The sequence below is a fragment of the Calonectris borealis genome, chromosome 1 (genome assembly GCF_964195595.1).
Source record: "Calonectris borealis chromosome 1, bCalBor7.hap1.2, whole genome shotgun sequence".
In the NCBI taxonomy this organism is placed as follows: Eukaryota; Metazoa; Chordata; class Aves; order Procellariiformes; family Procellariidae; genus Calonectris; species Calonectris borealis.
The window spans coordinates 68,884,560-68,907,463 of NC_134312.1; the positions used below are offsets into that span (position 1 = coordinate 68,884,560).

At 40.8% G+C, this 22,904-nt stretch overlaps 1 protein-coding gene across 3 annotated transcripts in view; it reads left to right on the forward strand.

Moving 5' to 3' along the window:
* ADIPOR2 (adiponectin receptor 2) overlaps nt 1-20,574 on the forward strand; it is a 46,550-nt gene extending 25,976 nt beyond the window's left edge. For all 3 annotated transcript variants that reach the window (XM_075159383.1, XM_075159392.1, XM_075159376.1), the window contains 6 exons: nt 10,697-10,816; nt 12,640-12,811; nt 13,433-13,619; nt 14,701-14,888; nt 16,110-16,303; nt 17,813-20,574. In XM_075159383.1, the coding sequence (XP_075015484.1) occupies nt 10,697-10,816; nt 12,640-12,811; nt 13,433-13,619; nt 14,701-14,888; nt 16,110-16,303; nt 17,813-17,944 (993 nt within the window). In that variant the 3' untranslated portion in view covers nt 17,945-20,574. The remainder of the gene's footprint in view (nt 1-10,696; nt 10,817-12,639; nt 12,812-13,432; nt 13,620-14,700; nt 14,889-16,109; nt 16,304-17,812) is intronic.
* The last annotated feature ends 2,330 nt before the right edge of the window (nt 20,575-22,904 follow it).

Here is a 22,904-nt window from a genome sequence, read left to right on the forward strand (position 1 = left end):
GCTGTTACTCAAATGCCAGCTAGGATTCACTTTTTTGCTCTACTGTACAGTCTGGTGACATGCAACTGCCTCAGTAGAGATGACTTATTAGTTCAAAAGCATGATTTTGCTCTGGTTTTGAAGAGGCTCTTGTTTAGATAACAGTAATATAAGGTTATTGTTGTTCTGTAGATGGCAATAGTACTTGGACACACAAGCTAAACATAGCCTTATAAAAGGACACAAGTGGTGCCCGCTACATTAGTATTCTAATGGCTAAATGCAACTATGTTGAAGCCAACGGTAACAATCAAGGAATTCCTATGTTGAAGAAGAAAGAAGAGCTATATAGTATCTTGATGGTAGAACAGCCATGGTCATTTAATATGCTTTTAAATGCTTCTACTTCTGACAAGCTACTCGTATTGACTTTCTTGAATATCATAATATAGATGTATTTTAATAGATACAATACTTCCCCAAAACTTACTGGGCCTAAGACTTGAGGTATTAGTGTAAAAATGTGTGTATTTTTATCCTGTGATAATACTGCATTGTTTACTCTTCCTGTTGCCTCCTATTACCCTATTTATATCATCGCAGCTCCTTTATTTATATGAAATCTGCCCCAAACTCTCCTATACAAGATTCCTTTCCCTCTACCTACTTGTATATCCACTTTCTGCTCTGCTTGTAGGAGGAAGCAGTCTGAGCTCTTATGAGGTAGTAGTTGCTTTTGATGAATTATTTTAATAGTTTTTTCTAAGGAGGTGTGTGGAAGCATACCATTGTATTGTTCAGAATTATTTTCCATCTCCCCCACAGCTTGCATTGTATACTGTCTATTTCTAATTTTGATGGGGCAAAATATTGGTCTTCTTTAGAAGTAAAGCATCTTCATGGAAAAAAATGGAGGTGGTATTAAGAAATCAAATTTAGCCCTAAAAGTTTTTTCCTGAGGCCTTTGTGCCTTAGGAAACATACCTCGGTGGTTGCATAGCTGTGAACTAAAAATTACATTAAAGATCCTACTTTCTGTAACTTGTGGCATTCACTGAATACATGTAGCCAAGATTTACTAGCTGTATTGAGCATGCTTATCCAAAATAATAATAATACAGCTGCATGCTTCTGCCAGCGCTGTTAATCTGCCAGTTTTATAATGATGCTTATAAGAAGATACGGATCATATAAAATCAATATCCTTTTACACCTGAACCTCTTAGTCTGTATTTTATCCCATAACTCTGTGTTCTCTCCTAGAGTGCATATATGTTCATAGATTATCCCCTCTTTCAAGTATCTGTTCCAAAGAATAGATATAGATCTTGCTATCTTGTTTAAACATGCAATTAGTGTAGTAGCAGATGAGTGGTGTACCTTCTGTGACTTTGAGAAATAGTGACCGTTTATCTGAATGTGAAGGATTTAGTGGTGAGAAAAAGATCAGGCAGGCTGCGTAAGTCTTCTCTTTCTTTTAGCAGTTTAAACTTTTTTTTCCTTTCTCTAGTTTACATGTGCTGTGTATGTGCTGATAAGGCATTTTTCAGCGGGTGCTTCTTTCCTGTAGCGTGCTGGATTGTCTAGCCTTTGGGACATAATCTTTTCTCCTCTCCTAGTGTTTCTGTGTCTCAACTGCCTTTGTAATTCCAGCAGTGATAGTTCTTAAAGAAATCTCTCTTACTGTGGCTTTGTTAAGCTGAGACAATCAAATGCATGTGACTTCTTATAAGCTGATGAATGGGCTCTTTATGCAGCCCTAAAAACTTGTGCATGACTCTTTCCTTTTATACTTTAACCTGTCAGTGACAGGAGGTAAACAAAAGAACCATTTTCTTTGCCTTTATTCCAATCATCAGGCTTTAGTGTTCCTGAATGATGATTCCTTTCATGCAGTTGTTGTGCAGTTGTTCTGTGTGGCACCGAAGTGCACCCATGAAATGGAGACTTGTTGCTCTGAAGTGTTTGATAACCTACAGTAAGGGTTTGGGAGGAGGTATGCATAGCTCTCAAGTCATCTGAATGGACTGAATGGAAGAAATTTGGGCAAATACTCATCTGGATTGCTTCTCAGGGAGCATGGGTTTTGACTTCAAGTGGAAATTACTTGACCTCTGACAAATTTCATGATACCTGCATGTAGCTACAAGAGTTTTCTAGAGCATAAATACCAAAGTGACTTGAAGAAGAGAGACAGAAGGATGTTACAGATTTTCAGGTACAAAAGAAGAGTTTTAGAATAATTGGAAGGTGAGCAAATGACTCAAGGCTTTTAACTTGAATTATAGAACTTACTCAAAGCCTTTTCTGTTACAGAAGTGTGTACATATTATCTACAGAAATAGACTACAAAAATCGTTTTGGTATTGATAGAAGGGTGCATGTAAATTCATGGAATTGTCAACTTGTCTTTATGGTGCATGCTATCTGAGTGAAAAAGATTTAGGTGATGTCTTGAAGGCCAAAGGTAGACACTTGAGCCTTAAGAATAGTCTTTCTGGAGCTGATATTCGTAAATTCCGATTGCCTTAAATTTGTTCCTCTGTAGATTTACTTGCAAGTTTCTTGCTCAGTTTGAAACCATTTAGCTTTATTTTCAATCTAGCATTTTAGTACTGGTACTTGGAGTTATCATTAAAAACTTGGCATCTGCTTCTGTATTTGCCTTCTTCCTGCATTGCATTACAGGTTTTGTTGATAGAGGTTGTCTTCTGAGTGTGTATAGGAGAGGCCTGGCATAACAGAATTTGAGGTCCCACCAAAACATGTTTCCTTTTGTTTTAAAGCAGATTATGTTCAAACATTGTTCTGTAGACTTCTTTATTACCTCTTCCTTTCCTCCATTTTTGCAACTCTTGAGAAAGAATGTTGTTTCTTTGAAAGCATGTGAACTGGCATTTTACTTCAGATCGAAAGATCTTAACATCTGAATTTCTTCTTCACTTGCTGTTCTAAGCGCTGGAAGTAATGCATATTTTACTCAGACTGCTAGTCACTGAAGTAAGTGCTTGAATCTAGTATCCTTCCCTACAAATATGACTTTTTTTTGTACAGCAACGCATTTTCAGATACACAGAGCAGAATATCTCCAAGTATTCCCACTTAAATGGTACAAAGATGTGATACATCTATGGAGATGGTTTCCAGGCTCCACAGGCTTGAGTTGGTCGGATGCTGATGCGTCCTTCGGTGACAGTTGATGTGTCTGGTTTATTAACAGGCTTTTAGAGCTTGAATGTTTGCAGAAAAGACAAACTGGTGACCTAGTCAACCACGAGTAGACAGTATTCTGCCCAGAAGGCTGGTAACGTGTGGGAAGTGGCCATGTCTTTGTCTGCCCTGTCTCCCAGAAAACTCTCATGTGAATTAACACAAAAGTTGTAATGGGTTATGGCTTGTTGAGTTGCAGCTGGGTTCAACTCTTGCCTATTAGTCTGGAGAGTCTTAGCTCTTCGAGAGGGGAAGTGTTGGTACTCTGCTGAGTTTGCTGCCTGCCAGCTGGTTTTGCAACCATTGCTTGCTGTGCTGTGTGTTGAAACTAGGAGAGGGAGGGAGTGGTTTTGTTTATAATTCACTGGCGCAACTGTTTCCCTGGAAAAGGGTTAGATTCCACAGTTCTGGAGATCGTATCTGCCTGATTTGGGCAGCAATGGGGGACGTGGCGGCCTTTCACAGTGATATAAGAGAACATAGTATTGTACTGGTGGGTTAAGTTGCATCTTCCTCCAACTGTTTTAGATTGCTTGCTCTGCTCTTATGTTAAGTTCAGCAGTACACTTTCAGTCTCTTTGTTTATTTTTTTAACAGAGCATTTTTTTCAGTAAGCCCAGCAGGCTTGTTTTCTTCTTCTCCTGTCAGGATTAACAATGGCAGAGGAGCAGAAAACGGCATATGAGAATCTTCTGTAGTAGAAGCAATTTCTACAGGCTTTTCCCCAGAAATGTACTGATGAGCACATGTGGGCATTGAGGTCTTTGGTCCTTGTCAAGTACTGGACATTGACAGAAAATCAGTAGTTACTACTGCAGAGATTCAACAAACCCTTTTCATCTGAAGATATTTAACGAGGGAGCTAGTTCTGATACGGGTATATTAGCAAGGGTGCTGAAGCCAAAATGTGACTTTGTCCTAGGACTATTTGCTAAACGAGAATTGAATGTTAGTGCTTGTTTTTAATGAGTGCCAGCAAGCAGTCACCCATGACCAGTTGTATAAAAGTGTTTCCAACTGCTATATTAAATGGGGTGTAGCTTTTATAAGAAGGTGACCTACAAAGGAAAAATACTAAACTCCAGGAACCTTCAAGTACTTAACATTTTGACCAATAGGCTGAAAGGGTCTTTGACACGGTGCTAATGAAAGACTATTTTTTTGGTCCCGTGACAGCAAAAACAGCTTTGCACACCCTGCTTAGAGAGTGAATGTAGTTAGCCTTTTGGAAACTGTGGTGTGTCTATGTTTACAAGCCTGTCAGATTAAGAGAGAATGTAAACTCTAAATGACAAAGCTGTTATTTTGAAATAACTTGGTATGTGCAGAAGTTAGGGGAAGTCAGGGAAAGTTTTAAGGTGCTGTGCTTTTCCAGTTAATTATTACAATCCAAAGAACATAAGCTGACGAAATTCTAAAAAATGTGTAACAGGCTTTTAGGAGAAATGGCGTGGCACAGCACCACCTATGGCTGCTTTCCTCTTACGAAAGACCAGTTGATAAAAGGTTAGTTGATAGAATGGGCACAGAGGAGTTGCTGAAAAAAGCAATCTGGCTAGCTGAGAAAGATGTTATGGGACTGCAATTAGAAAAATAGCATTTTTATATTATAGCCTTGAACGCATCTTGGCCATTATGCTGAATGCTCTCGAGTTACTGAATCTGGCATGCTGCCCCAAGAAACATTAAATGACTTGAATGTCATGTTAAACACTATTAATCATTCATCTGATGAGATCAAGATAAACAAGAGCGAGAAGTTCATGTCTAGACTTTGTGACTTCAGTTTAATATGGGGGATAACAGTGGTATTGTAAATGCAGCCACATATGTTTTCTAACTTGCATTTTAAGAAGAGAATTGTATATAAGTACTGAGTCATATAATATCCCATGACTCAGTCAAGACATTTGCTTTTTCTGAACTATCTTGCCTGTGTTACAATGATATGTTCGTACCGAGGCAGAGTTCTGTCAGGGCACAGATCAAGAAGAGAGTGGGGGAGCATCTATCAGCAGCTGAGGAAGCAACAAGAACATTATGCATCATGCTTTGGAAATTCCTGTGATGGTAGCTTTAGGGCACCGGTGACATCTTGATGGTGAATTGGCATCACAAACAGTTGAGCTTTGAGACATGGGACTTCATTAACTCCAGAGCTTCATACTACGTAGGTATGTGCATGGTCAGTTAGGCCCTCGAGTAACTAAGTGATGACTCTGTCCACAAAGGAACCCTAACACAGAAGAGTTCTGCCCTTTCTGGGATTTAGGAGACTTGTATTGCAGTTACTAGTGTTACTGGTTAATGTGTGCACTTCTGGTTCTGCATCAAGTACCATACGTGCAACCACTGAAACCTGTCAAATTTCTGAAAGTGCAGTCCTGAAAGCTGCTGGAATTTTTGAGAATACAGCAGCCTGTTCAAGTGATCATCAGTTTAAGTTTCCTTACTCCATGCCTAGCTAGGTTCTTAGGCTCCTTTATAACTGATAAACGCTACAAAATGGGGGACTGGAGATCATTTGGCATCCAACTGATATGTGTCAAAAAGAAATTTGGCCTTGAACATGATCCACAGAAAGTATTCTGTAGTGGATCTCAGTAAAATGGGAGCTGATGCTCCCTTTGTTTCTGTTGCACTAGCTTGAGCTCCTTAAATCCCTTGGTTATCTGAACCAACTTTATTACCTAATAGGAAGCTTACCTAGCAAAAATGTGAGTAATTTCTGCCAGATTAGTATTGGATCAGCTAATCAACCCAAGGATCAGAAGGGTGCCAGAAGCAGTGTAAAGGAAGATGGTGGTGAGGGAGAAGAGGACCACTTTTGACACAGTAAGCTTCTTAGGTGGCTTCATTCAAATCTGTTTCAGTTTGCACACTCTAATGAACACAGATTGAAGTTTTCTAGCAAAATTGCAGTCTGAAGTGATGAATAAGAGCTTGCTTGTCACCTGTATAAGTAGTAGTCTCTCAGAGAGAGTAGAAACTCTCAGACTTTCTAGAAATCTTTAAACTGACATCAAGAAACTACAGACCTCAAGAAACTACGCTTTTACCACTTGAAGTCCAGAGAACACAACTTTCTCGAAAGTGGGAAAAGGGTTTCTGGGATCTTTTTCTACCATTGTGATTTGACTTCTGACAGGCTTTTCCATAGTAAAGGCATTAATAAACAGTGTGTCTGTTACAGATTTGGGAGCAATAGTATAAAACCTGTTAATCTATGTGAGAAGGATAAGCTGTTGTAGTAGACAAGGGATGTATATTGCATTTACCAGAGCAGGTTTTACAGCAGTTTTGTCTGTAATAGGGTCTTTGGCTATGTGAGCTGACTTTTTTGGACTGTATTCAGGCAAAAAATTCTGGTACTAAATGTAAACTTTTTTTTTTAAAACTTTTGTGCCATTGCTATAAAAGAGGGAGATTTTAATGTTAAAATAAACTTATTTAATGATGGGCACTTGCAAATGGGCTCTTAGGTTTCTTGTTCTTGTTTGCTCTGGTGCTCTGAGTCTTGGTTTTGGCATTAAACCTTTTCTATCTCTACCAAAGCACACTCAAAGTCTTGTTTAGAAGAATGATCTCTACCTCTTTCTTTTACCTTCTTGTCTATCACTGTTACCACAAAAGAATCTGGAAAACTTCCCAAAATAAAGTGAATATGGATAAACTAATAAAACTGTTTTCTTCTGGCCATTGTCACTTGTCCTTCAGGTTTAGTTTATTCTCTGGTACCGTTATTCAACTCGGGATGCATTTTTACTTCTGTTGTATAATTTCCATCTCATTAGGTATCTGTACTATGTTTGTTGGTAGCTTTAACACTCTATGAATTTGCAAAGGGGGTAGGATTAAAATTTGAAGAATTGTTTGGCATTTCCATAGAATTAAGTGACCAGACACTCTAGAGTGTAAGTATACAGAAGCCATGATTCCTGATTAGTATGAAAGACTGATTCTACTCATTGCTGCGTATGTGCAGCAGCAGAATGACAGCTGATGATTGCAACAAGTTTGCTTGTTACAAGTGAGGATTTTTATTTCAAGGTACTCTAAAATGCTCTAAAGACTTCACTGAATTATTTAGGCAAAATTTGAGACTGCTTTTAGAAGAAATTGAGTAAATTAGATGATGTAAAAGAACATCTGAAACATTAGCTGAGTGAAAATCCTTTTGGCCAATGATCTGGAAAGTACAAAGGCAAAAATTATTCTGGAAGCACTTGGTTCAGGATATACCATACCGCATTAAAAGTGGAAATATTAGAGTTTTGTTCTGGGCTCTCATTTCTTGCATGGTCTTAGGCAAGTGGGATTATTTACCCAATGTGTTCCCCATTTTAAAATATAATTCTTTGGGCAGAAGTTAGAAATAGTTGAAAACAGGTCCTAAAGCGTATGCTTGCTTATGTTATGTTCTAGAAGTATTCTTGAATTTCTGATACGATCAGCCAAAGAAAAGAGAATATGGGTATCCTGAGATACGAAGGAACTTGTCACAGTGGAAATGTTACAACAATACGCCTTATGAACAGAAAAGTGGTATTTTTTCCCTTCAGTCATTGTCTCAAGAATTGAAGGTCAATAGACTCTTTCAGATTTCCAAATGAAAACTGGCATTGGTGTTGCACTCCAACTATAGATTTCCAGCTTCCAAGAAGCGCAGTTTACTGTTCTTTCTAATGGCACGTTACAGGAAGGAGTCAAGAGAGGACGGACGTTCCTGAACAGATCTCATTTTGCCTCCTTAGCGAGAAAAGGACTAAAAAGCTGAGCTTTAGTTTTTTTCCTTGAATGCTAATTTTGCAGTTTAATAGCAGGAAGGAGATAGTAAAATCAATTCCATTTTCTGGCAGTAATCTGGACTGTATATATGTTATGAATTCTTTTTATCACTAAAAGAAGCTCAGTAATGATTTGTTTGTAGGCACATTGCCAAAATGCAAAGATTTTGGACTAGTTCATAAATAGCCGTGCTCTTCAAGCTTTACAGTCTGTTCAAATTTAAACCTTCCCAGCATTCTAGAACGGGGAGTATGTGGAGAGGGGGAAATGAACATTTTTTGGCTTTGAGTCACTGGGCAGACTGCAATGAATACAGACTTTGATTCTATAAGGGACCTTTTTTCTTTCAGTCCACCCAGTTTTGTAAATTGAGGATTACGAACTTGTTCACCCCATTCCAGCTGGTCATTGTGTGGTGCTGGGGGAGGGACTCTAGGGTAGCTAAAGGGCATAGCAGTACTTCTTGTATCAAGTTCATTGGAACTTAAACACCAGCCTTGCTTTTCTGTAGGGTGTGTTCTTGGAAACTGAAGATTTATTTGATTTGCAAGATTGTGCAGACAATCATGAACATCTTATCCAGACCCCAGTGGCAGGGGACTGGACTAGATGATCTTTAAAGGTCCCTTTCAACCCAAACCATTCTATGTTTCTATGACCTTGAGTTAATTATTTATAATACTGAAAACTGAGAATCCTGAGGAATCCATTAGTAGAAAAAGCCATTAAAATTGACAGTGTGGGAAATAATGTCAGTGAATGTTGTTGAGTCAGAATGAAACCAAATTTCTTTTTTTATTAATATGCTTTCTGGTCCAACAGGACATGTGCCTATTTTAGAAGGATATTTCTCAATAGAATTAATGGGATAATCTAGGCTGCGAGAGGGTATTTAATACTGTCTTATACTGCTGTAGGATCTGCCTAGAGCTGATCAATATTTATATCAATCATCTGCTTTAAAATACGAAATCATTGCCCAGACGTGCTCAGAGGGGGTGTTGATTGGAACGATAAATGAGGGCGAGTAGACAGTACAAAGGACATGGATTATGTACAAAGATTCATTTAGTCAATCATGTTGTCCTAGTGTGGACAAATGCGAGGTCATACACAAAATGCGAAGGATGTACACTATGTATTACATAGCAGAGATCTGCATTCTGGATAAGCAAAATTGGGTCAAGAACTATGTGGTGGTGGGACCTCTTCAAAAGATGAAGCTTCAGTGGCTACTGCAAGCCTCGGGTACGAAAGCAAGTATTAGCATGTCATTTCTCTCTGTCAGAAACCAAAAATACTGAAGAGTCTAGATAGCTCACTATAGGTTGGAAGAAGTCTCCTTTTATTTATTAAAAAATGAAAGTTTTAAGCAGCTTGTTCAGTTAACTTGTTGATGGAAATAGTAAGGTGTTACTCTGAGACAGCTGTAATGTGGGACAAATGCATAGCCAGATCTGATCTCTGACTCAAAGTTCAGGACATTAACCTGAACATTACTGATAATAATTCATCCATAAAGTATGTGAGGTTATATACTAGATTCTCAGTCAGTTTGGATGGCATTATTGATAAGTAATCTTGATTTTAAAGTTGTTAACCTTGATACGGGTATAGGAGGGAGAAAAAGTGTTGTGGCTTGTAATATGGAGGAGGCCAGTCTCCATACAGATTGTGGGGCTTTCTTGGCTTGGTCACAAGGTATGTGGCAGCTTTCTGCATCAAGCCTGAAGGGTACAAAAGGCTCATTCTCTCTTTTTAGCTTTCTCAGAGTTGTTTACCTTGGAAGTGTTGAATGGAGTCTCTGATGGGCCATGAACATTGTAGTAACAAACAGGAATGTAGAGCTTTTGTGGCCCCCTGCTTTTTTCCTAAATGGAAAGCTAGAGTGTATCATAACATGTAGATGATGTGATAAGTCAACATAGGGTAGAAAACTACCAAACCTCGCTCCTATAAAGTTATTAGTGATGTGTACCAGCTGAATATCCAGGCTCAGTGGTTTTTTTTGTTTTTGTTTTCATAATTCTCTTGGTACACATTGGGGATATGATATTTCTCTTTATTTGAATTTTACTTAAAACTGTGATGTCTGTTACTGCTTTTCTTTGATAACTTGCCTTTGTCTAGCTGGCGAAAATTTCATACTAGTTTCTGAAATACCTTGGAAGTCAAACAAATGAGTAACTGTCCATTACTGGATTATGAGCTGAACAGAAGTGTCAGTTAAGCAGAATAGATCTTCAGATTTGAACTAAAAATTGAGGTGAAGCATTTATAACAAGGTAAATGGATTCGTCTCCTTGGCTTGCCTTTTATTATCCTAAAATGCCAGATATGTTATAGAGGCATTAAGGCAGGCATAGTGACATTGAAACATAAAATAGGAAGTAATCCTTCCCTAGAGGTGGGTAGGCTGCAAGCCTCAGGCTCCATATCTGGGCTTTAATGAAGCGTAACTTACAGAAGAACGCTGCTTTCTTCCAAACCTGGTGAAAACATGTGCAAAGTGGATTAGACCTGTGAGTTGTTCTCAGATACCTAAGAATGTAATAATTTTTTGCTGGTTCTTTTGCATTTCTTCCTCGGTGCTATACAAGGGAAGAAGACTCCTGTATTTGCCAAGACCTCAAATCATAGTTTTGTATGGAAAACAACATCACTTTTCTCTGTTCATCTTTGTACAAAGCATTTTCTCTATTTCCCCCCCACCCCGCAGTGTTCTGAGGATTATAAACACAACGATGAGTCATCTCAAGAAGACGAAGGATTTATGGGCATGTCACCTCTTCTACAAGCCCACCATGCTATGGAGAGAATGGAAGAATTTGTGTGTAAGGTAAGGGCATGTGGAAACAGCTGAAGTAGTTTCCTTTTTTAGGAAGCTCCAGTGGGCAGCAGACTATACCTGCAGCAACTGCACTACTAATGGGAGGGAGAGCAGGTACACACCATCCCTGAACGGGGATCTCTTGTTATAACTAGTAGCACTACAGCTTCTCAGGATCTCTGTCATAAATGAATAAATCATAAAGCATGGAACAATAGAGATTACAAATGGGACTCTAAAGCTCATCATGCAACTGAGGAGTCTCTCTTGAGAAACATCTGAGAGTACAAAGCAGAAAAAAAGCTTTCTGTTTCAAGGCCCTTTCATTTACAAGGTCATTTTTTTCCAGGTTTCTTCAGACTTGCAAATATTCTGCTTTTCCAGCACCATTTGCATCCATCCAGAATAAGCTTTGTCCCTTACTTGAAAAGAAAACAAAGCTGTAGTAAAACTATATCCAAGTAAATCCATTGTAGGTTTTGTAATTGCTGACCTTAGCTCAATTTTTGCTACTTTTTAGAGCCGTGGGGCTGTATCAATCTCTGGCTCTCCTTTCTTGGTGAAAGGAGTGCTGCCCCTTTATACACTTGTTCCTGCTGGTTTTATGAACTATTCTTTGACGTTTTTACAGAGGGACCCTAGTTACTGGGTCGTCTTTTGTGTGTGGGTTGTTTTGTTGTTTGGTGTTTTACTGTGCATCTTTTCCCCTTTTTAGATGTTCTGTAGGGTGGATTGTGTAAAATGAATTCCGTCCTGCTGTTCCTACCTCAATTCAAATTTTTGATTCATGAAATAAACCAGTTATTTTCTTGTTCAATGTGTTTAAGAACCCAGTCTTGGTTATTCTGATTAGTTTTGTTTTGCTTCCATGAAGGAGTGTGCAGAATTGATTTAAAAACTCTAGGCTCTTGTTGTTGAAACTGAAATAAGAATGTAGCTTTTTAAACTTAGTGTTTCAGGATTCTTCAGGCTCGCTCCTGTATTACTAGCCAGACGACAAATCCAAGGAACACTGCAGAAACAACCCCGGTACATAAAGCAATTCCCTGATACCCCTCTGCTTGGCAGTGCTGCTTCTGAAGCCAAACTGAAGACTACATGTATCTTACGTTACTGAAGCAGTGCTAAGAACACCTGTGCACGCTTTTTTCATTTGGAACCAGCTGCAAGAATAGATGTGTGCACATATGCTCCCTCTCCCTTTAAAGAAGAAATCTGATGGAATTGAAAGTCATGGATCTGTTGCCTTAACTGATCTGTCACTGTTTGTTTTGGGAGTGTGGGAGCATTTTTTTTCCAATCTGGATAAGGGATTGGAGACTTCTCACTGGGCTCTTGCCACTTCATGCTTTCTGACCCATGTTAGTGCTGATGGGTAGCTTTTTTGCTAGACTGGCCCAAATGCTAGTAGATATATAGTCAGATTGGCTTGTGGTTGGAAGAACAGGCTTTTACTTATTTATTTCTTGGAGAGAACTAGGTGTAGACTTCTTCAATTAAATGGAAAGGATGATCTGTAAAAATAATGAAACATGGAAATGAATTAAATGCTTTCCCTTCATTAGCAGTAAAAAAGCCCAATTGCTTTCCTGTTCAGTGAAATGCTGAAGTATTTCCTTTTCTGGTGGTGCAACTCAACTTCATAATGATACTGTTTTGAATAGGGAACAGTCACTTAAGCATTATATTTCAAGTGTAAAGCCTTTTCCCCAGAGATGTTCCATCAGCCCTTTTCATAGATTAACACTTTTACTAATACGGGTTTTCTGACTTTTGCCATACATCAGTGGAACTCAATTCCCCGCATTTAACTAAAATTTTCTAAATTCTAGGTATGGGAGGGCCGATGGAGAGTCATTCCCCATGATGTTCTGCCTGACTGGCTAAAGGACAACGACTACCTGTTGCATGGACACAGACCACCCATGCCTTCCTTCCGGGCTTGTTTCAAGAGTATCTTCAGAATACATACAGAGACTGGTAACATCTGGACACATCTTCTAGGTATTTTCAGCTTGCTCTAATTGGCTTGATTGCTCTCTTTCTTTGAGAGCAAGATAGAAAGGGGTGTGGGATGGTTAAATTAACAGGTTGGTATCCCTCTCCTAATTTTATCCCACCAGGGTTGGATGGGACTTCCTTAATTATGGCATTCAATACAAATGAATGAATTAAATTTCCTGATCGTTAATAAATTACCAGTAGATATTCTTTTTGTTAATTGAGATCGCATTTCTTGCCACAGGAACACACTTAAGTTGCAGCTTGTATGAGTGGTTTTCAACTTATGGGAGTCTTGAAGGGAAAGGGTTTCTTTGAACTATGCCCTTCTCTTTTTACATTTTGCAACAGATTTTTTTTATTGTTTTAGAATGTCCAACTAGTTGTCAGGCATCTTGCAAAACAAGTGAAAATACAGAGTCCATGCAAGTCTGTTGCATCAGTCAGACAGAAATGCAGCTGGAACGCATAACTGAAGTAGGGCAGTACTTTAGTCTGCGTGTGTGCTGCTGGTTGTCATGCAGCTGCTATGTTTAGTGCTCCTGTATGCTGAAGTCATGCTTTTAGAAAGAAAAACTTTAAGTATGCATGCCGTTGACACCTTTCTGCCTTACTGTTTTTCAGGATGCGTGTTCTTTCTTTGTCTGGGAATCTTCTACATGTTCCGGCCAAACATGTCCTTTGTAGCACCTGTGCAGGAGAAAGTGGTTGTTGGATTGTTCTTCTTGGGAGCCATACTCTGCCTCTCCTTCTCATGGCTCTTCCACACAGTTTATTGCCACTCAGAAGGTGTTTCCCGGCTCTTCTCCAAGTAAGTGCCTAGAGGACAGGGTAGGCCAAATAGGAAACAGGTGGGGAAACAGGGTTGGGATTTATGCCTGGAACGCCAGTGTAGGAGTTGTTCATTGCATGACTGCATGTACTTTGGAACGGAGTTGAGCAGAGATTCAATGCAGCTTCTTGTAATTATTGTTTGTTTCAGCATGAGTTTTTGTGCTGCCATTTTAGTCTTAAAACTCCTTCATTTTCTGCTGTTTGGCAGGCGTGTGCATGCATCTTGCTGCTGTAAGTAATACACCTAGAGCTTAGTTGCAGGACTTTGAATTTTTAATGCAACTGTCACTTCTTGTCATTTCAACTATTCTGAGTAACTTTGAATCTTAAACTTATGTAAGAGAGCTCCACAATGTGCATCAATATGTCTTGGTCTTTTGGTTCTACTACGCATTCTTTTTTGGCTGGCTGCTAAATATCTCATATTTCCTAAGATTACTCAACCTAGGATTGTGTAATCTGCAAGACCACCTCTAAAGTAACCCAGCAATTAAAATCCCCTACTGAAAAATTAACTCCCATCATTTGTAGGAGCATTTTGTCAGGGTGTGGTAAAAAGCAATGGCTGTAGGAATACCTTTTCTTCACTGGTGTATAGAAAAAAACAATGTGGTTGAAAAATTGTGACATTATTCCCCATTGGTCACTTAAGCTGATGCCTAACTAACTTATGCTTGTCAGATACTAAAGTGTCTGTGTTGGCTGTGCTCTCACTACATACTGTGTGCCCTTTTTTGTGTTCAGAGGACCCTTGTGCTGCTTTTTTCCTCATCTGAAGCTTAAATCTGAGTTTCCTTCAAAAAGCTTTGGTCTAAAGGCTGCTGTATGTATTGCCGATGACTGTCCAAAAATGACCTAACTAGCTGTCTATCAAGGTAATCCATTACTGTAGGAGGGCATTGGTGGAAGAATTGCCATCAGGAAGTAAGTTGCAATAGTGAGAATAACTTCATTTTGCAGTGAGAAGTAGACAGTTGGTCTACTAAAGAAGAGAGTGTTGGTATGAGGACTTCCAAAGGTTCGCATTTCTTACCAAACTGATTTTTGTTTCCTTCTAGGCTGGATTATTCTGGCATTGCACTTCTCATAATGGGCAGCTTTGTACCATGGCTGTACTACTCCTTCTATTGCAACCCTCAGCCTTGCTTCATCTACTTGATTGTGATTTGCGTCCTGGGCATTGCAGCCATAATTGTCTCACAATGGGACATGTTTGCAACCCCTGAATATCGGGGCGTAAGGGCAGGTAAGAGTTGAAGTTAATTGTTTTGCTTCTTGACTGCCTTTCCTCCTTCCTACTTGCCACTTGGCAAAACCATCTTGGGAAGACTTAAGAGAGCTTAATTTTATAGAGAGCTAATATTCTTAGATTGGGAGCTTGATGGGTTTTCTTTCAGCATTGATTATAGCCAACTGGATGCACAGATAAGGGCTGGTGCAAGTCCTGGAAGTGCATTCCTGAAATGGACAGTAACACATGCAGTAGGAAAGGTAGTGCAAAGTATTTCTAACTGTATCTAGCAACTTTGCTCTCTCAAAAAACGACTGACTGCTTGGTGTGTGTATGTGTATATTCCTTCTACTGTTTGTCTTGTCTTTGTAATACTAGGCTCAGACACTCACTAGCAAATCATTGAATGGTTTAATTAGTCTGAATGATTTGCCTAGATAAAATACATACTTAAGACAAAGAGCCTAGTTTTTCTTTTTACGTGATCATGGTTTCACATTCTGAGGTAGGAACAAAGAGGAAGCTTTAGGGGGCAGCTATGGAATCTGAACACAGCTGAGTTGAATAGTAATATTTCTTGTTACTTAGCCTGCATATGCTGTCTACAGTAAATCTAAATTTCCTGGACAAGCTATGGGAGTACCTTCAGAGAGTTCAGCCTTCCAAACTTAAAATCTGTGGATGGGACGTGATTATTCCGCCCACGCACACTTTTTTTAACAAGATTTCTGTACTTGCTGCTAAAATCTAAATGAATAAACCATGTTCTTATATATGGCAGATCAGATGAGCCTCAGATGCTACTGTTCTGTTTCCCAGGACTACTTGTACAGTATATGATAAATAATCTCTTTGTCGTCTCTCCTTGTTGTCTTGCTCTTGAGGCATTATGGTAAAGTGAGACATAGTTCATGTAGTCTCAGTGCCCTCTACAGTCCAAGATGTGTAACTGGCTTAAGGTACATTAAAGCTGGCAGACACAGTCATTAAATGAAATATTTCAGTATCTGCTGGAACATATAACTAAGTAGCTTCTGGTGTATGAAGGAAGTCTGTGCGTTCTTTAACTTCCTCTCCAATAAAGCTCTTCTGGGGACCTCCAGCTTCAAGAGTTGTCACCTTTCTGCTGCTTTGGCAAATACTGAGTTTTCCCTCCATAGCTTTTGTATTTTCGTTGTCTCCCTTTACCGCCATTGTGTTCAAATCTGACTCTCCCACATTTTCTTTACCTCCCAGGAGTATTTCTAGGTCTGGGTCTTAGTGGGGTTATTCCCACCCTGCACTTTGTCATCTCTGAGGGGCTCCTGAAAGCAGCCACAATGGGGCAGATAGGCTGGCTGGCACTCATGGCATGCCTGTACATCACTGGTGCTGCACTATATGCTGCCCGCATCCCGGAGAGATTCTTCCCTGGCAAGTGTGACATCTGGGTGAGTCTACAGAATGACTGGATGAGGAGACCAACGTGAAAGCTGGTTCCCCTTGAGGCTGGAGGATGTTATGTCAATGTTTTCTTATTGCAAGTGTCAAACTGCTGCACCAGAAGGATAGGGTCCTAAGGGGCCAAGCAGCTGTGGGCTCTCTGAGCCCGGCCTACCTGGTGCCTCTCTCGCTGCGTTATCACAAGCTGGCTGGTCTGGGGTAACTGCTAATTCACCCCAGCACATCTCCTAGATAGCTTTAATAGATGGGTAAGCAACTTTGCAAACCTTTTTGTGTGTGTGTTGAGGATCCTGCAGACACACATCTTACCTTACTTCTGTGCAGAATAGTGCATGGTTATTCCTCTGATGTTCAGTGTGTTCTCCGGGATCTTCACCATGTCTGGCTCCTCATCTTGTGCAGCCAGTGAAAACACTGGATAGAGATGGTAGACTTTGGAGGGATCTCTGGCCCAGAAGAAGGGAAAGTGGGGTGAGCCAGTGGGTGGGTGGGGGAAACTTGGGATAAGGGAAAGGATCATGAAGACTGTAGAGGGCAAATATGTGGGGAAGATGTAAAGAAGGAAATTGGGTGGAGCAAGAGTAGAGATGAGAGGAAGGTGGACCTTTGGAAGGCCACCGTACTTCCACTAGGATAGTTTAAGGCCCCTAAAGAAGATTAGAAGTGAGAATGAGGCCTGGGTTGTTTGAGTGGCTTTTGTACAGCACCAGTTTGCTAGATTTGTTTAAATGGCCAAACAAAGCCTTGCTGCAATAATGAGTTAGGCTCCAAAAGCACTGATGTACCACCAACTCTTTTCCCAGCTTCCCGTGGAGCCTGCAAATACACATTTATAGAAATTTTTCAAGAGCATTATCCGTATTGGTATGGCTTCCCTCAAACAAGAGCATGCTTTGTCATGTAGCTCCCTCATGGTTTTCATTCTGCTGTGCTATAATCAATAGCATCCTGGGCATTCATTCAGAACATCTGGTTGTTTCTAGGTTTTAATATAATACCATTTTTTTTCTGTTCTGTTTCTCTGTGGCAGAGAAATAAAATAACAAGGTTCTGAAAATCCACCTGGTAAAACTTATGCCTGTGACCAGAGCAGAGTTTGTACCTGTTAGCTGTATGAGATAGCCCTTTTTATTAATAAACCACCAGTGTGTGTTGTGGAGGAACTAATTTTAAAAGTGTTCTGCTTAAGCCTTTTGCCCAAGGCTCTGAAATTATCCTCGTCCCTTCACAAAGATGCACTGTTTGTTGATTGACTAGCTGGTTAAGATGATTGAAGGAGAGGGTTTGGTGTGTGTGTGTGGGGAATTTGATTATTTTGCTAACGATAGGAGAGGGTTGGGCTTTTAATACACAAGTTGGAGAACTTTGCAGCTTGTGGTTTGAGGTGCTGCTACGTGTTACTGTGTACTTCAGCTGAATGTGTGGCCTTTTTGGAGACAGGGTAGCACTAGAACCCAAAGTACGCCGGCTGAACAGAAGTGTTTTCTTTTCCGCAGTTCCACTCCCATCAGCTGTTTCACGTCTTTGTAGTGGCTGGCGCTTTTGTGCACTTCCATGGGGTTTCGAACCTCCAGGAGTTCCGTTTCACAGTTGGAGGAGGCTGCACAGAGGAAGATGGGATGCAGTAAAACTAGCCTTCAGCCCAAGATAGTAACCAAAACAGTACCGCAAGTGCGGTTGAAGCATACAGGCTAGCGAAATGAATACCTAAGAAGAATCCAAGTTTCAGCTGATGGGGCATGGAGCTTCACGGGGATTCTGACTAACCAAGATAAATTCTATACCTCAAGCAATGGAATGAATCAATTTGAAGACCAGGAAATTCTGAAACCCTAATTTATTCTTGGGATCTACAGATTGAGCTACAGAGGACCCTTCCAAATCGGCTTCTGTTCAATGCCATATTTATTTGTAGAAGTGGGGAGGGATAGCTTAGCAGTTTCCTTTTTTTTTAAAAAGAAAAAAAAAATCAAAGTTAAATTTATATCCTCTTGGAGGGTTTGGGAGTTGATTTTAGATGCTCTTTTGGGAGAAAAACAAATTGTAAATAAGATTTCTAACTTTCTGTTTAAATAAAATTTATATAAATGTTTTAAACAATGGGTGGGGGGAAAAGGGTTTTTGTAAAGAATGCAACATGCAAGTACCACACACTGTTTCAATTTTGCACAAAATAAATGATTGCAGGAGGACCAGGTAAAATTCCCAGGAGTGAAGCATGTTGGCCCTGCAGATTTTCCTGGTGGCCAGCATGCCCTGGGCAACGTGGGGTCCTGGCCAGCACTTGGAGTAGGTTCAGTACGTGTACACAAGGGTTGCGAAGGCTGGATTAATCACGTTGTCATCCAGGTCACAGTGTTAGCAAGTTTATTTACTCAAGTAACTCGAAAGATACATCTGCGCCCTGCGTAAGCGTGTGGGACAGCTGCCTTCCAAGCTTGCGTGGCCTGTATAGTTTTGGATAGTGGATCTTACAGTAAGTTGTTTTGGTTCTCATCATATGAATTGGAGCATGATGGGATGACTGCACGTGAAATGGCAAACACTTCGACTCCATCAGTGCCTGTCTATACCCAAAGGCCCCTGTTGAGTAGATGGTTGCCATTTGCGGGCCTGCCCTGTTTTGTCTGAAAAAATGATGGTAATGCACTTGTCAAAAGATAGTTGAGCATGTGAGGGGAAACAGAGGTGGGGTTAAGATGGGCTGGAAAGTGGAAGCTGTGCGCTCCAGGACTTGGAGTTAACAGTTACTGCAGACCTCAAGCACATTACCTTCTCATGTGTCAGGCTCCATATGCCAAGGGAGTTTGCAGGTTTTTCTTTTTAAGAGGAAAAATCCACAATCAGCCCAATGCAGTTCCATTTTTGTTATTTTTTTTTTTTCCTTAGGTCTGCTTCCCATCTGTGCTTTAGCAATGGGACTGCTGGTATTTCTTAAGCCTAAAACTAAGAGTTCAGTTGGATTGCTGTGGAGCAGACACACCTCCTATATAAGGGAAGCTATATACCCTTCTCTTGTGTAATTGATGTAGCTTGATCTTTGGAGCCCAGTCAGAAGCTAGACTGAAGGAGAATCTTTGGAGTCGTAAGATGAAACTTGAACGTTTTGTTTGTTATGGCATAGGTATTGCTTGGAGTTGGAAATTCAGAGCAATTACCTCTCTCACAGATGAGTTAAACAGCTCATAAAATGCTGTATTTCATAAGGAAGGAGGGTAAAGGGTGTTTTTTTGTGTTGTGTTTGGTGGTGGTTTTTTTTTTAAGACTCCTGCAAGTTTGAATTTTCATCCTTCAAGAGAAAAATGTGGATTGCAAAGATCTTCTCATACCCTGGATATCATGGAGTGTGTTTTGGGGAGTTACTTTGCCTAATAGAGTCAAGTGGAAGCAGAATGCCTTCTGAAAGTTGACTGGATATTAAGGCTTCACTCCTCAAATGGAGTCTTCGTAAAGCCTCTGCGAGCAAGGTCAGCTGCAGAAAGAGGTGCTGCAGCAGAGTCTGCGAGCTTAGAGGGACGTGTTCTCAGTAGGATAACTACACTGGATGCCTGTAGGGCCAGAAGTAGTTTATCACAGGTCTGTGTGGTACTAAAATGAAGTAAAGAGCAGTATTAACTTGGATGTTAAGCACTAATAGCACTGGCATCCCTGACAAAGATGTAGAGTTGCCTGGCAGGAAGTATACTGGTCTCTGAGAAAAGCGTGGTGCATATCAGAATCAGAGTTGTCTGTAAGGCGCTTCGGGATACCTCTGTAACAGTACCAGCAGAAGGGGCAGTCTCCATCCGGGATCATCCCACGTTCACTCCTTGAAGGGTGATTGTAACCTGGTCCTACACAGCACAGAACTATTACAAAAACACAGTACTCCACCTGCTATTCTTAACCCAGTCAGTCTCTCCGTTTGAGAAGTTTGTGTGTTCCAATAAAAACAACCTAGCTGTGCACTTTTCTGTAGCTCTTGCTGAGAACTCTTCCCAGGTTGGCACCTGAATGCCTTACTCTCAGCAGTCAGAGGCTTGCTTGCTCTGTGTGCAGGTTATTGCCCTAGAATAGTTAGGACCTACAGCTTCTTTCCTTCCCCATTAAATAGTGGCCTTGTTCAGTATATTTCTTTTTAAAAATTGCTTACTGTTGAAAGCAATGAAGCACATTCTGGGGTTTTGATGGTTGGGGACTCTGGTGATGGTTCCATATAAGATGGGATCTTATTACTTGCTGTATTCTTAACTTCTGCTAATAAAAGAACCAAATGGAATATTGTCTAGTTTGGGTCTTTCCGTGCTGTGTGTGAAGCTTGAAAGAGTTGCTCTCCCTTTCTTCCTTCCCAACGCTTACAGGCAACACTTCATAGGTAAAAGACTTCTGCTGGTGCAGAAACCAAACCGATGCCTAAAGGCTTGTTTATGTACAGTAGAACCGATGCTTGCTGTATGCCTCCTCGAGCAAAAGCCAGTGGGTGGGAGTTCGTGCGACTGAAACATTAGTTCTACCATGTGGCATCCTCTTCATGTCTGTAATTCACATCAAGTTTGTGTCTGGTCTTGCCATAAGATTTAAATATGGTTTAACATCTATAAACATTGCAGCAGACAAAGGTGTCCATACACTGTGCTGCCTCTTAGTTAGTGCTAATCTCGAGGGAAATTTTTTTTTCTAAAGTCTAGATTTATATTCAATGCCCACTGGAGTTGCCAGTTGTAGTACGTGGCAGATAGTGGTGTGGGGAAAGGAGATGGTGTTAGATGTGTCTGGTGCCACCACTCCGTGAAGCTGCTCGTCATGAGAATGTCCTTGACATACAATTATTCTGAACTTGCAGAGAATGAAAAGCCTGGGACAACATTTATCCTGTCCCATGTCCGCTTGTTTTTGACCTCTGCCATATTTTAAAAGTAACTTGAGGACAAAGAGGGATTGGTGTTAGTGCTATCTTTTGGAAAGCTTAGCTGAACCCACGCTGTAGAGTGAGGGCATAAAGCTGCAGGGTGGTCTTGGGGCTGGCTAGCTTTCGTTAGGTCTCTCTCTCCATCCCCCAAGCCTCCATCTGAACCTAGGCTAGCTATAATTTCAGAAGTTATCTATTTTTGAATGTTTAGAGACACTAATGTTCAGTGGCTTAGTTTTCCAGTTCCTGGTTTTGCAGATTTTAGAGCAGACTGCATGTATACTGTCCCCTTCCTCGCTCCAAGGTTTAAAAGGGCTTTCCCTTACCACTGCAGGTTGGGTGCCAGGCGGTAACGGGCAGACAAGAGAAAGGAACAAACTGGCCAAGGAGTCAAACTGGGTGGAGCATGGTGGAAGGAGCAGAAACTGTGATTTATGGACAGTATTGGAAAGCCAAAGCTGAAGCACAGGGGTGAGAGCTTGCGAGGAGGAAAACGGGCAGGAGGGACTGAGGGTGTGAAGAACAAGAGCTGGGGGGGTTAGAGGGTGGGTGCTGGAGACCTTGGTTGTGGGCAAATTTTTAGGTGAGTTGAGATTGAGAGACGTTCAGGAGGCCTGGACTCAAATTCCCAGTGTAGAGGAAATGCCTCCCAGCCTGTACCCAAGTAAGGGACTGACCGTCTTCTCCCGCTATGCAGGCTTAGGGGCTGGCAGGGGCGGGAAGGAGTCAGGTTTGGCTGGGGAGGGAGTGGGGCTAGTGCTGACCAGAACAGCCCTGTGCCTGGAGTGGGGCCTTCTGCTCCTTCATCGCCATTCCTCGGCTGTCAGCAAACATCTGTGAACTGCCTGGGCAAGATACGCCTAATCCTCCTCTTGTGTTGGCTCACACTGAGTCTGGGCATCTACAGCTGTGCTGTTTATCAGTCACTTGACTCAAGATACATGTTTTGTAGTCTCTTATAGAGAGCCAGCTCTAGTAAATGACCTGTGACAGCTTGAGGTCTGAGGATGGATTTTTTTCTTTCTTTTTAAAAATGCAAAGCAAATTAAGGAGCGTGGAGAACCTTGGCATCAGATTACACACAAGTTACACTAAAAGAAGCTGCCACTTTTGAATATGAATTGGGTTTATTTTGTTTTCAGGAAGCAGAGTGATACTTAAAAGTTGTACCTCCTACCTCTGCTGCATGTAGTTGTGGCCACGCTTTGCCCTCTCTCAGGAATCACTTGCTTCGCTTACTGCAAAGGGTGAATTTACCCTGAGTGTGGATTAGAGCGCTGCAATCAAGGTGAATGTCTAAGGCCATTACCGAACTTTTTAAGGAGCTGAAAATAAATGAAGCATATGATTAGGATGGAGGAGCTGAGTTTGGTTTAGTTGAAGCTATTAGAGGCCTCCCTGCAAAACGGAGGTTTTTTCCCTTTTTTTTTTTTTTTTCCCTTTTTTTTTTTTTTTTCCCCTTGCCTGCTGTGTGGCAGCAAGCAATTTGTTTGAACCAAACTCTCCTGCTGGTCAGTGCTTCTATACTGGTCTGGAGTGCCCAAGCTGCAATTCTGCAGGCTGATTTCCAGGGGTGCTGAGCACTGATGTGTCTTGAATGAAGTTCTCTAAAAAGATCAGCTCCTTGGAGAGGGTGCGTGTTAATTCCTAGGTCCATATTGCTTTTTATGAAGAAGGAGCCTCGAGCTCACGGCAACATC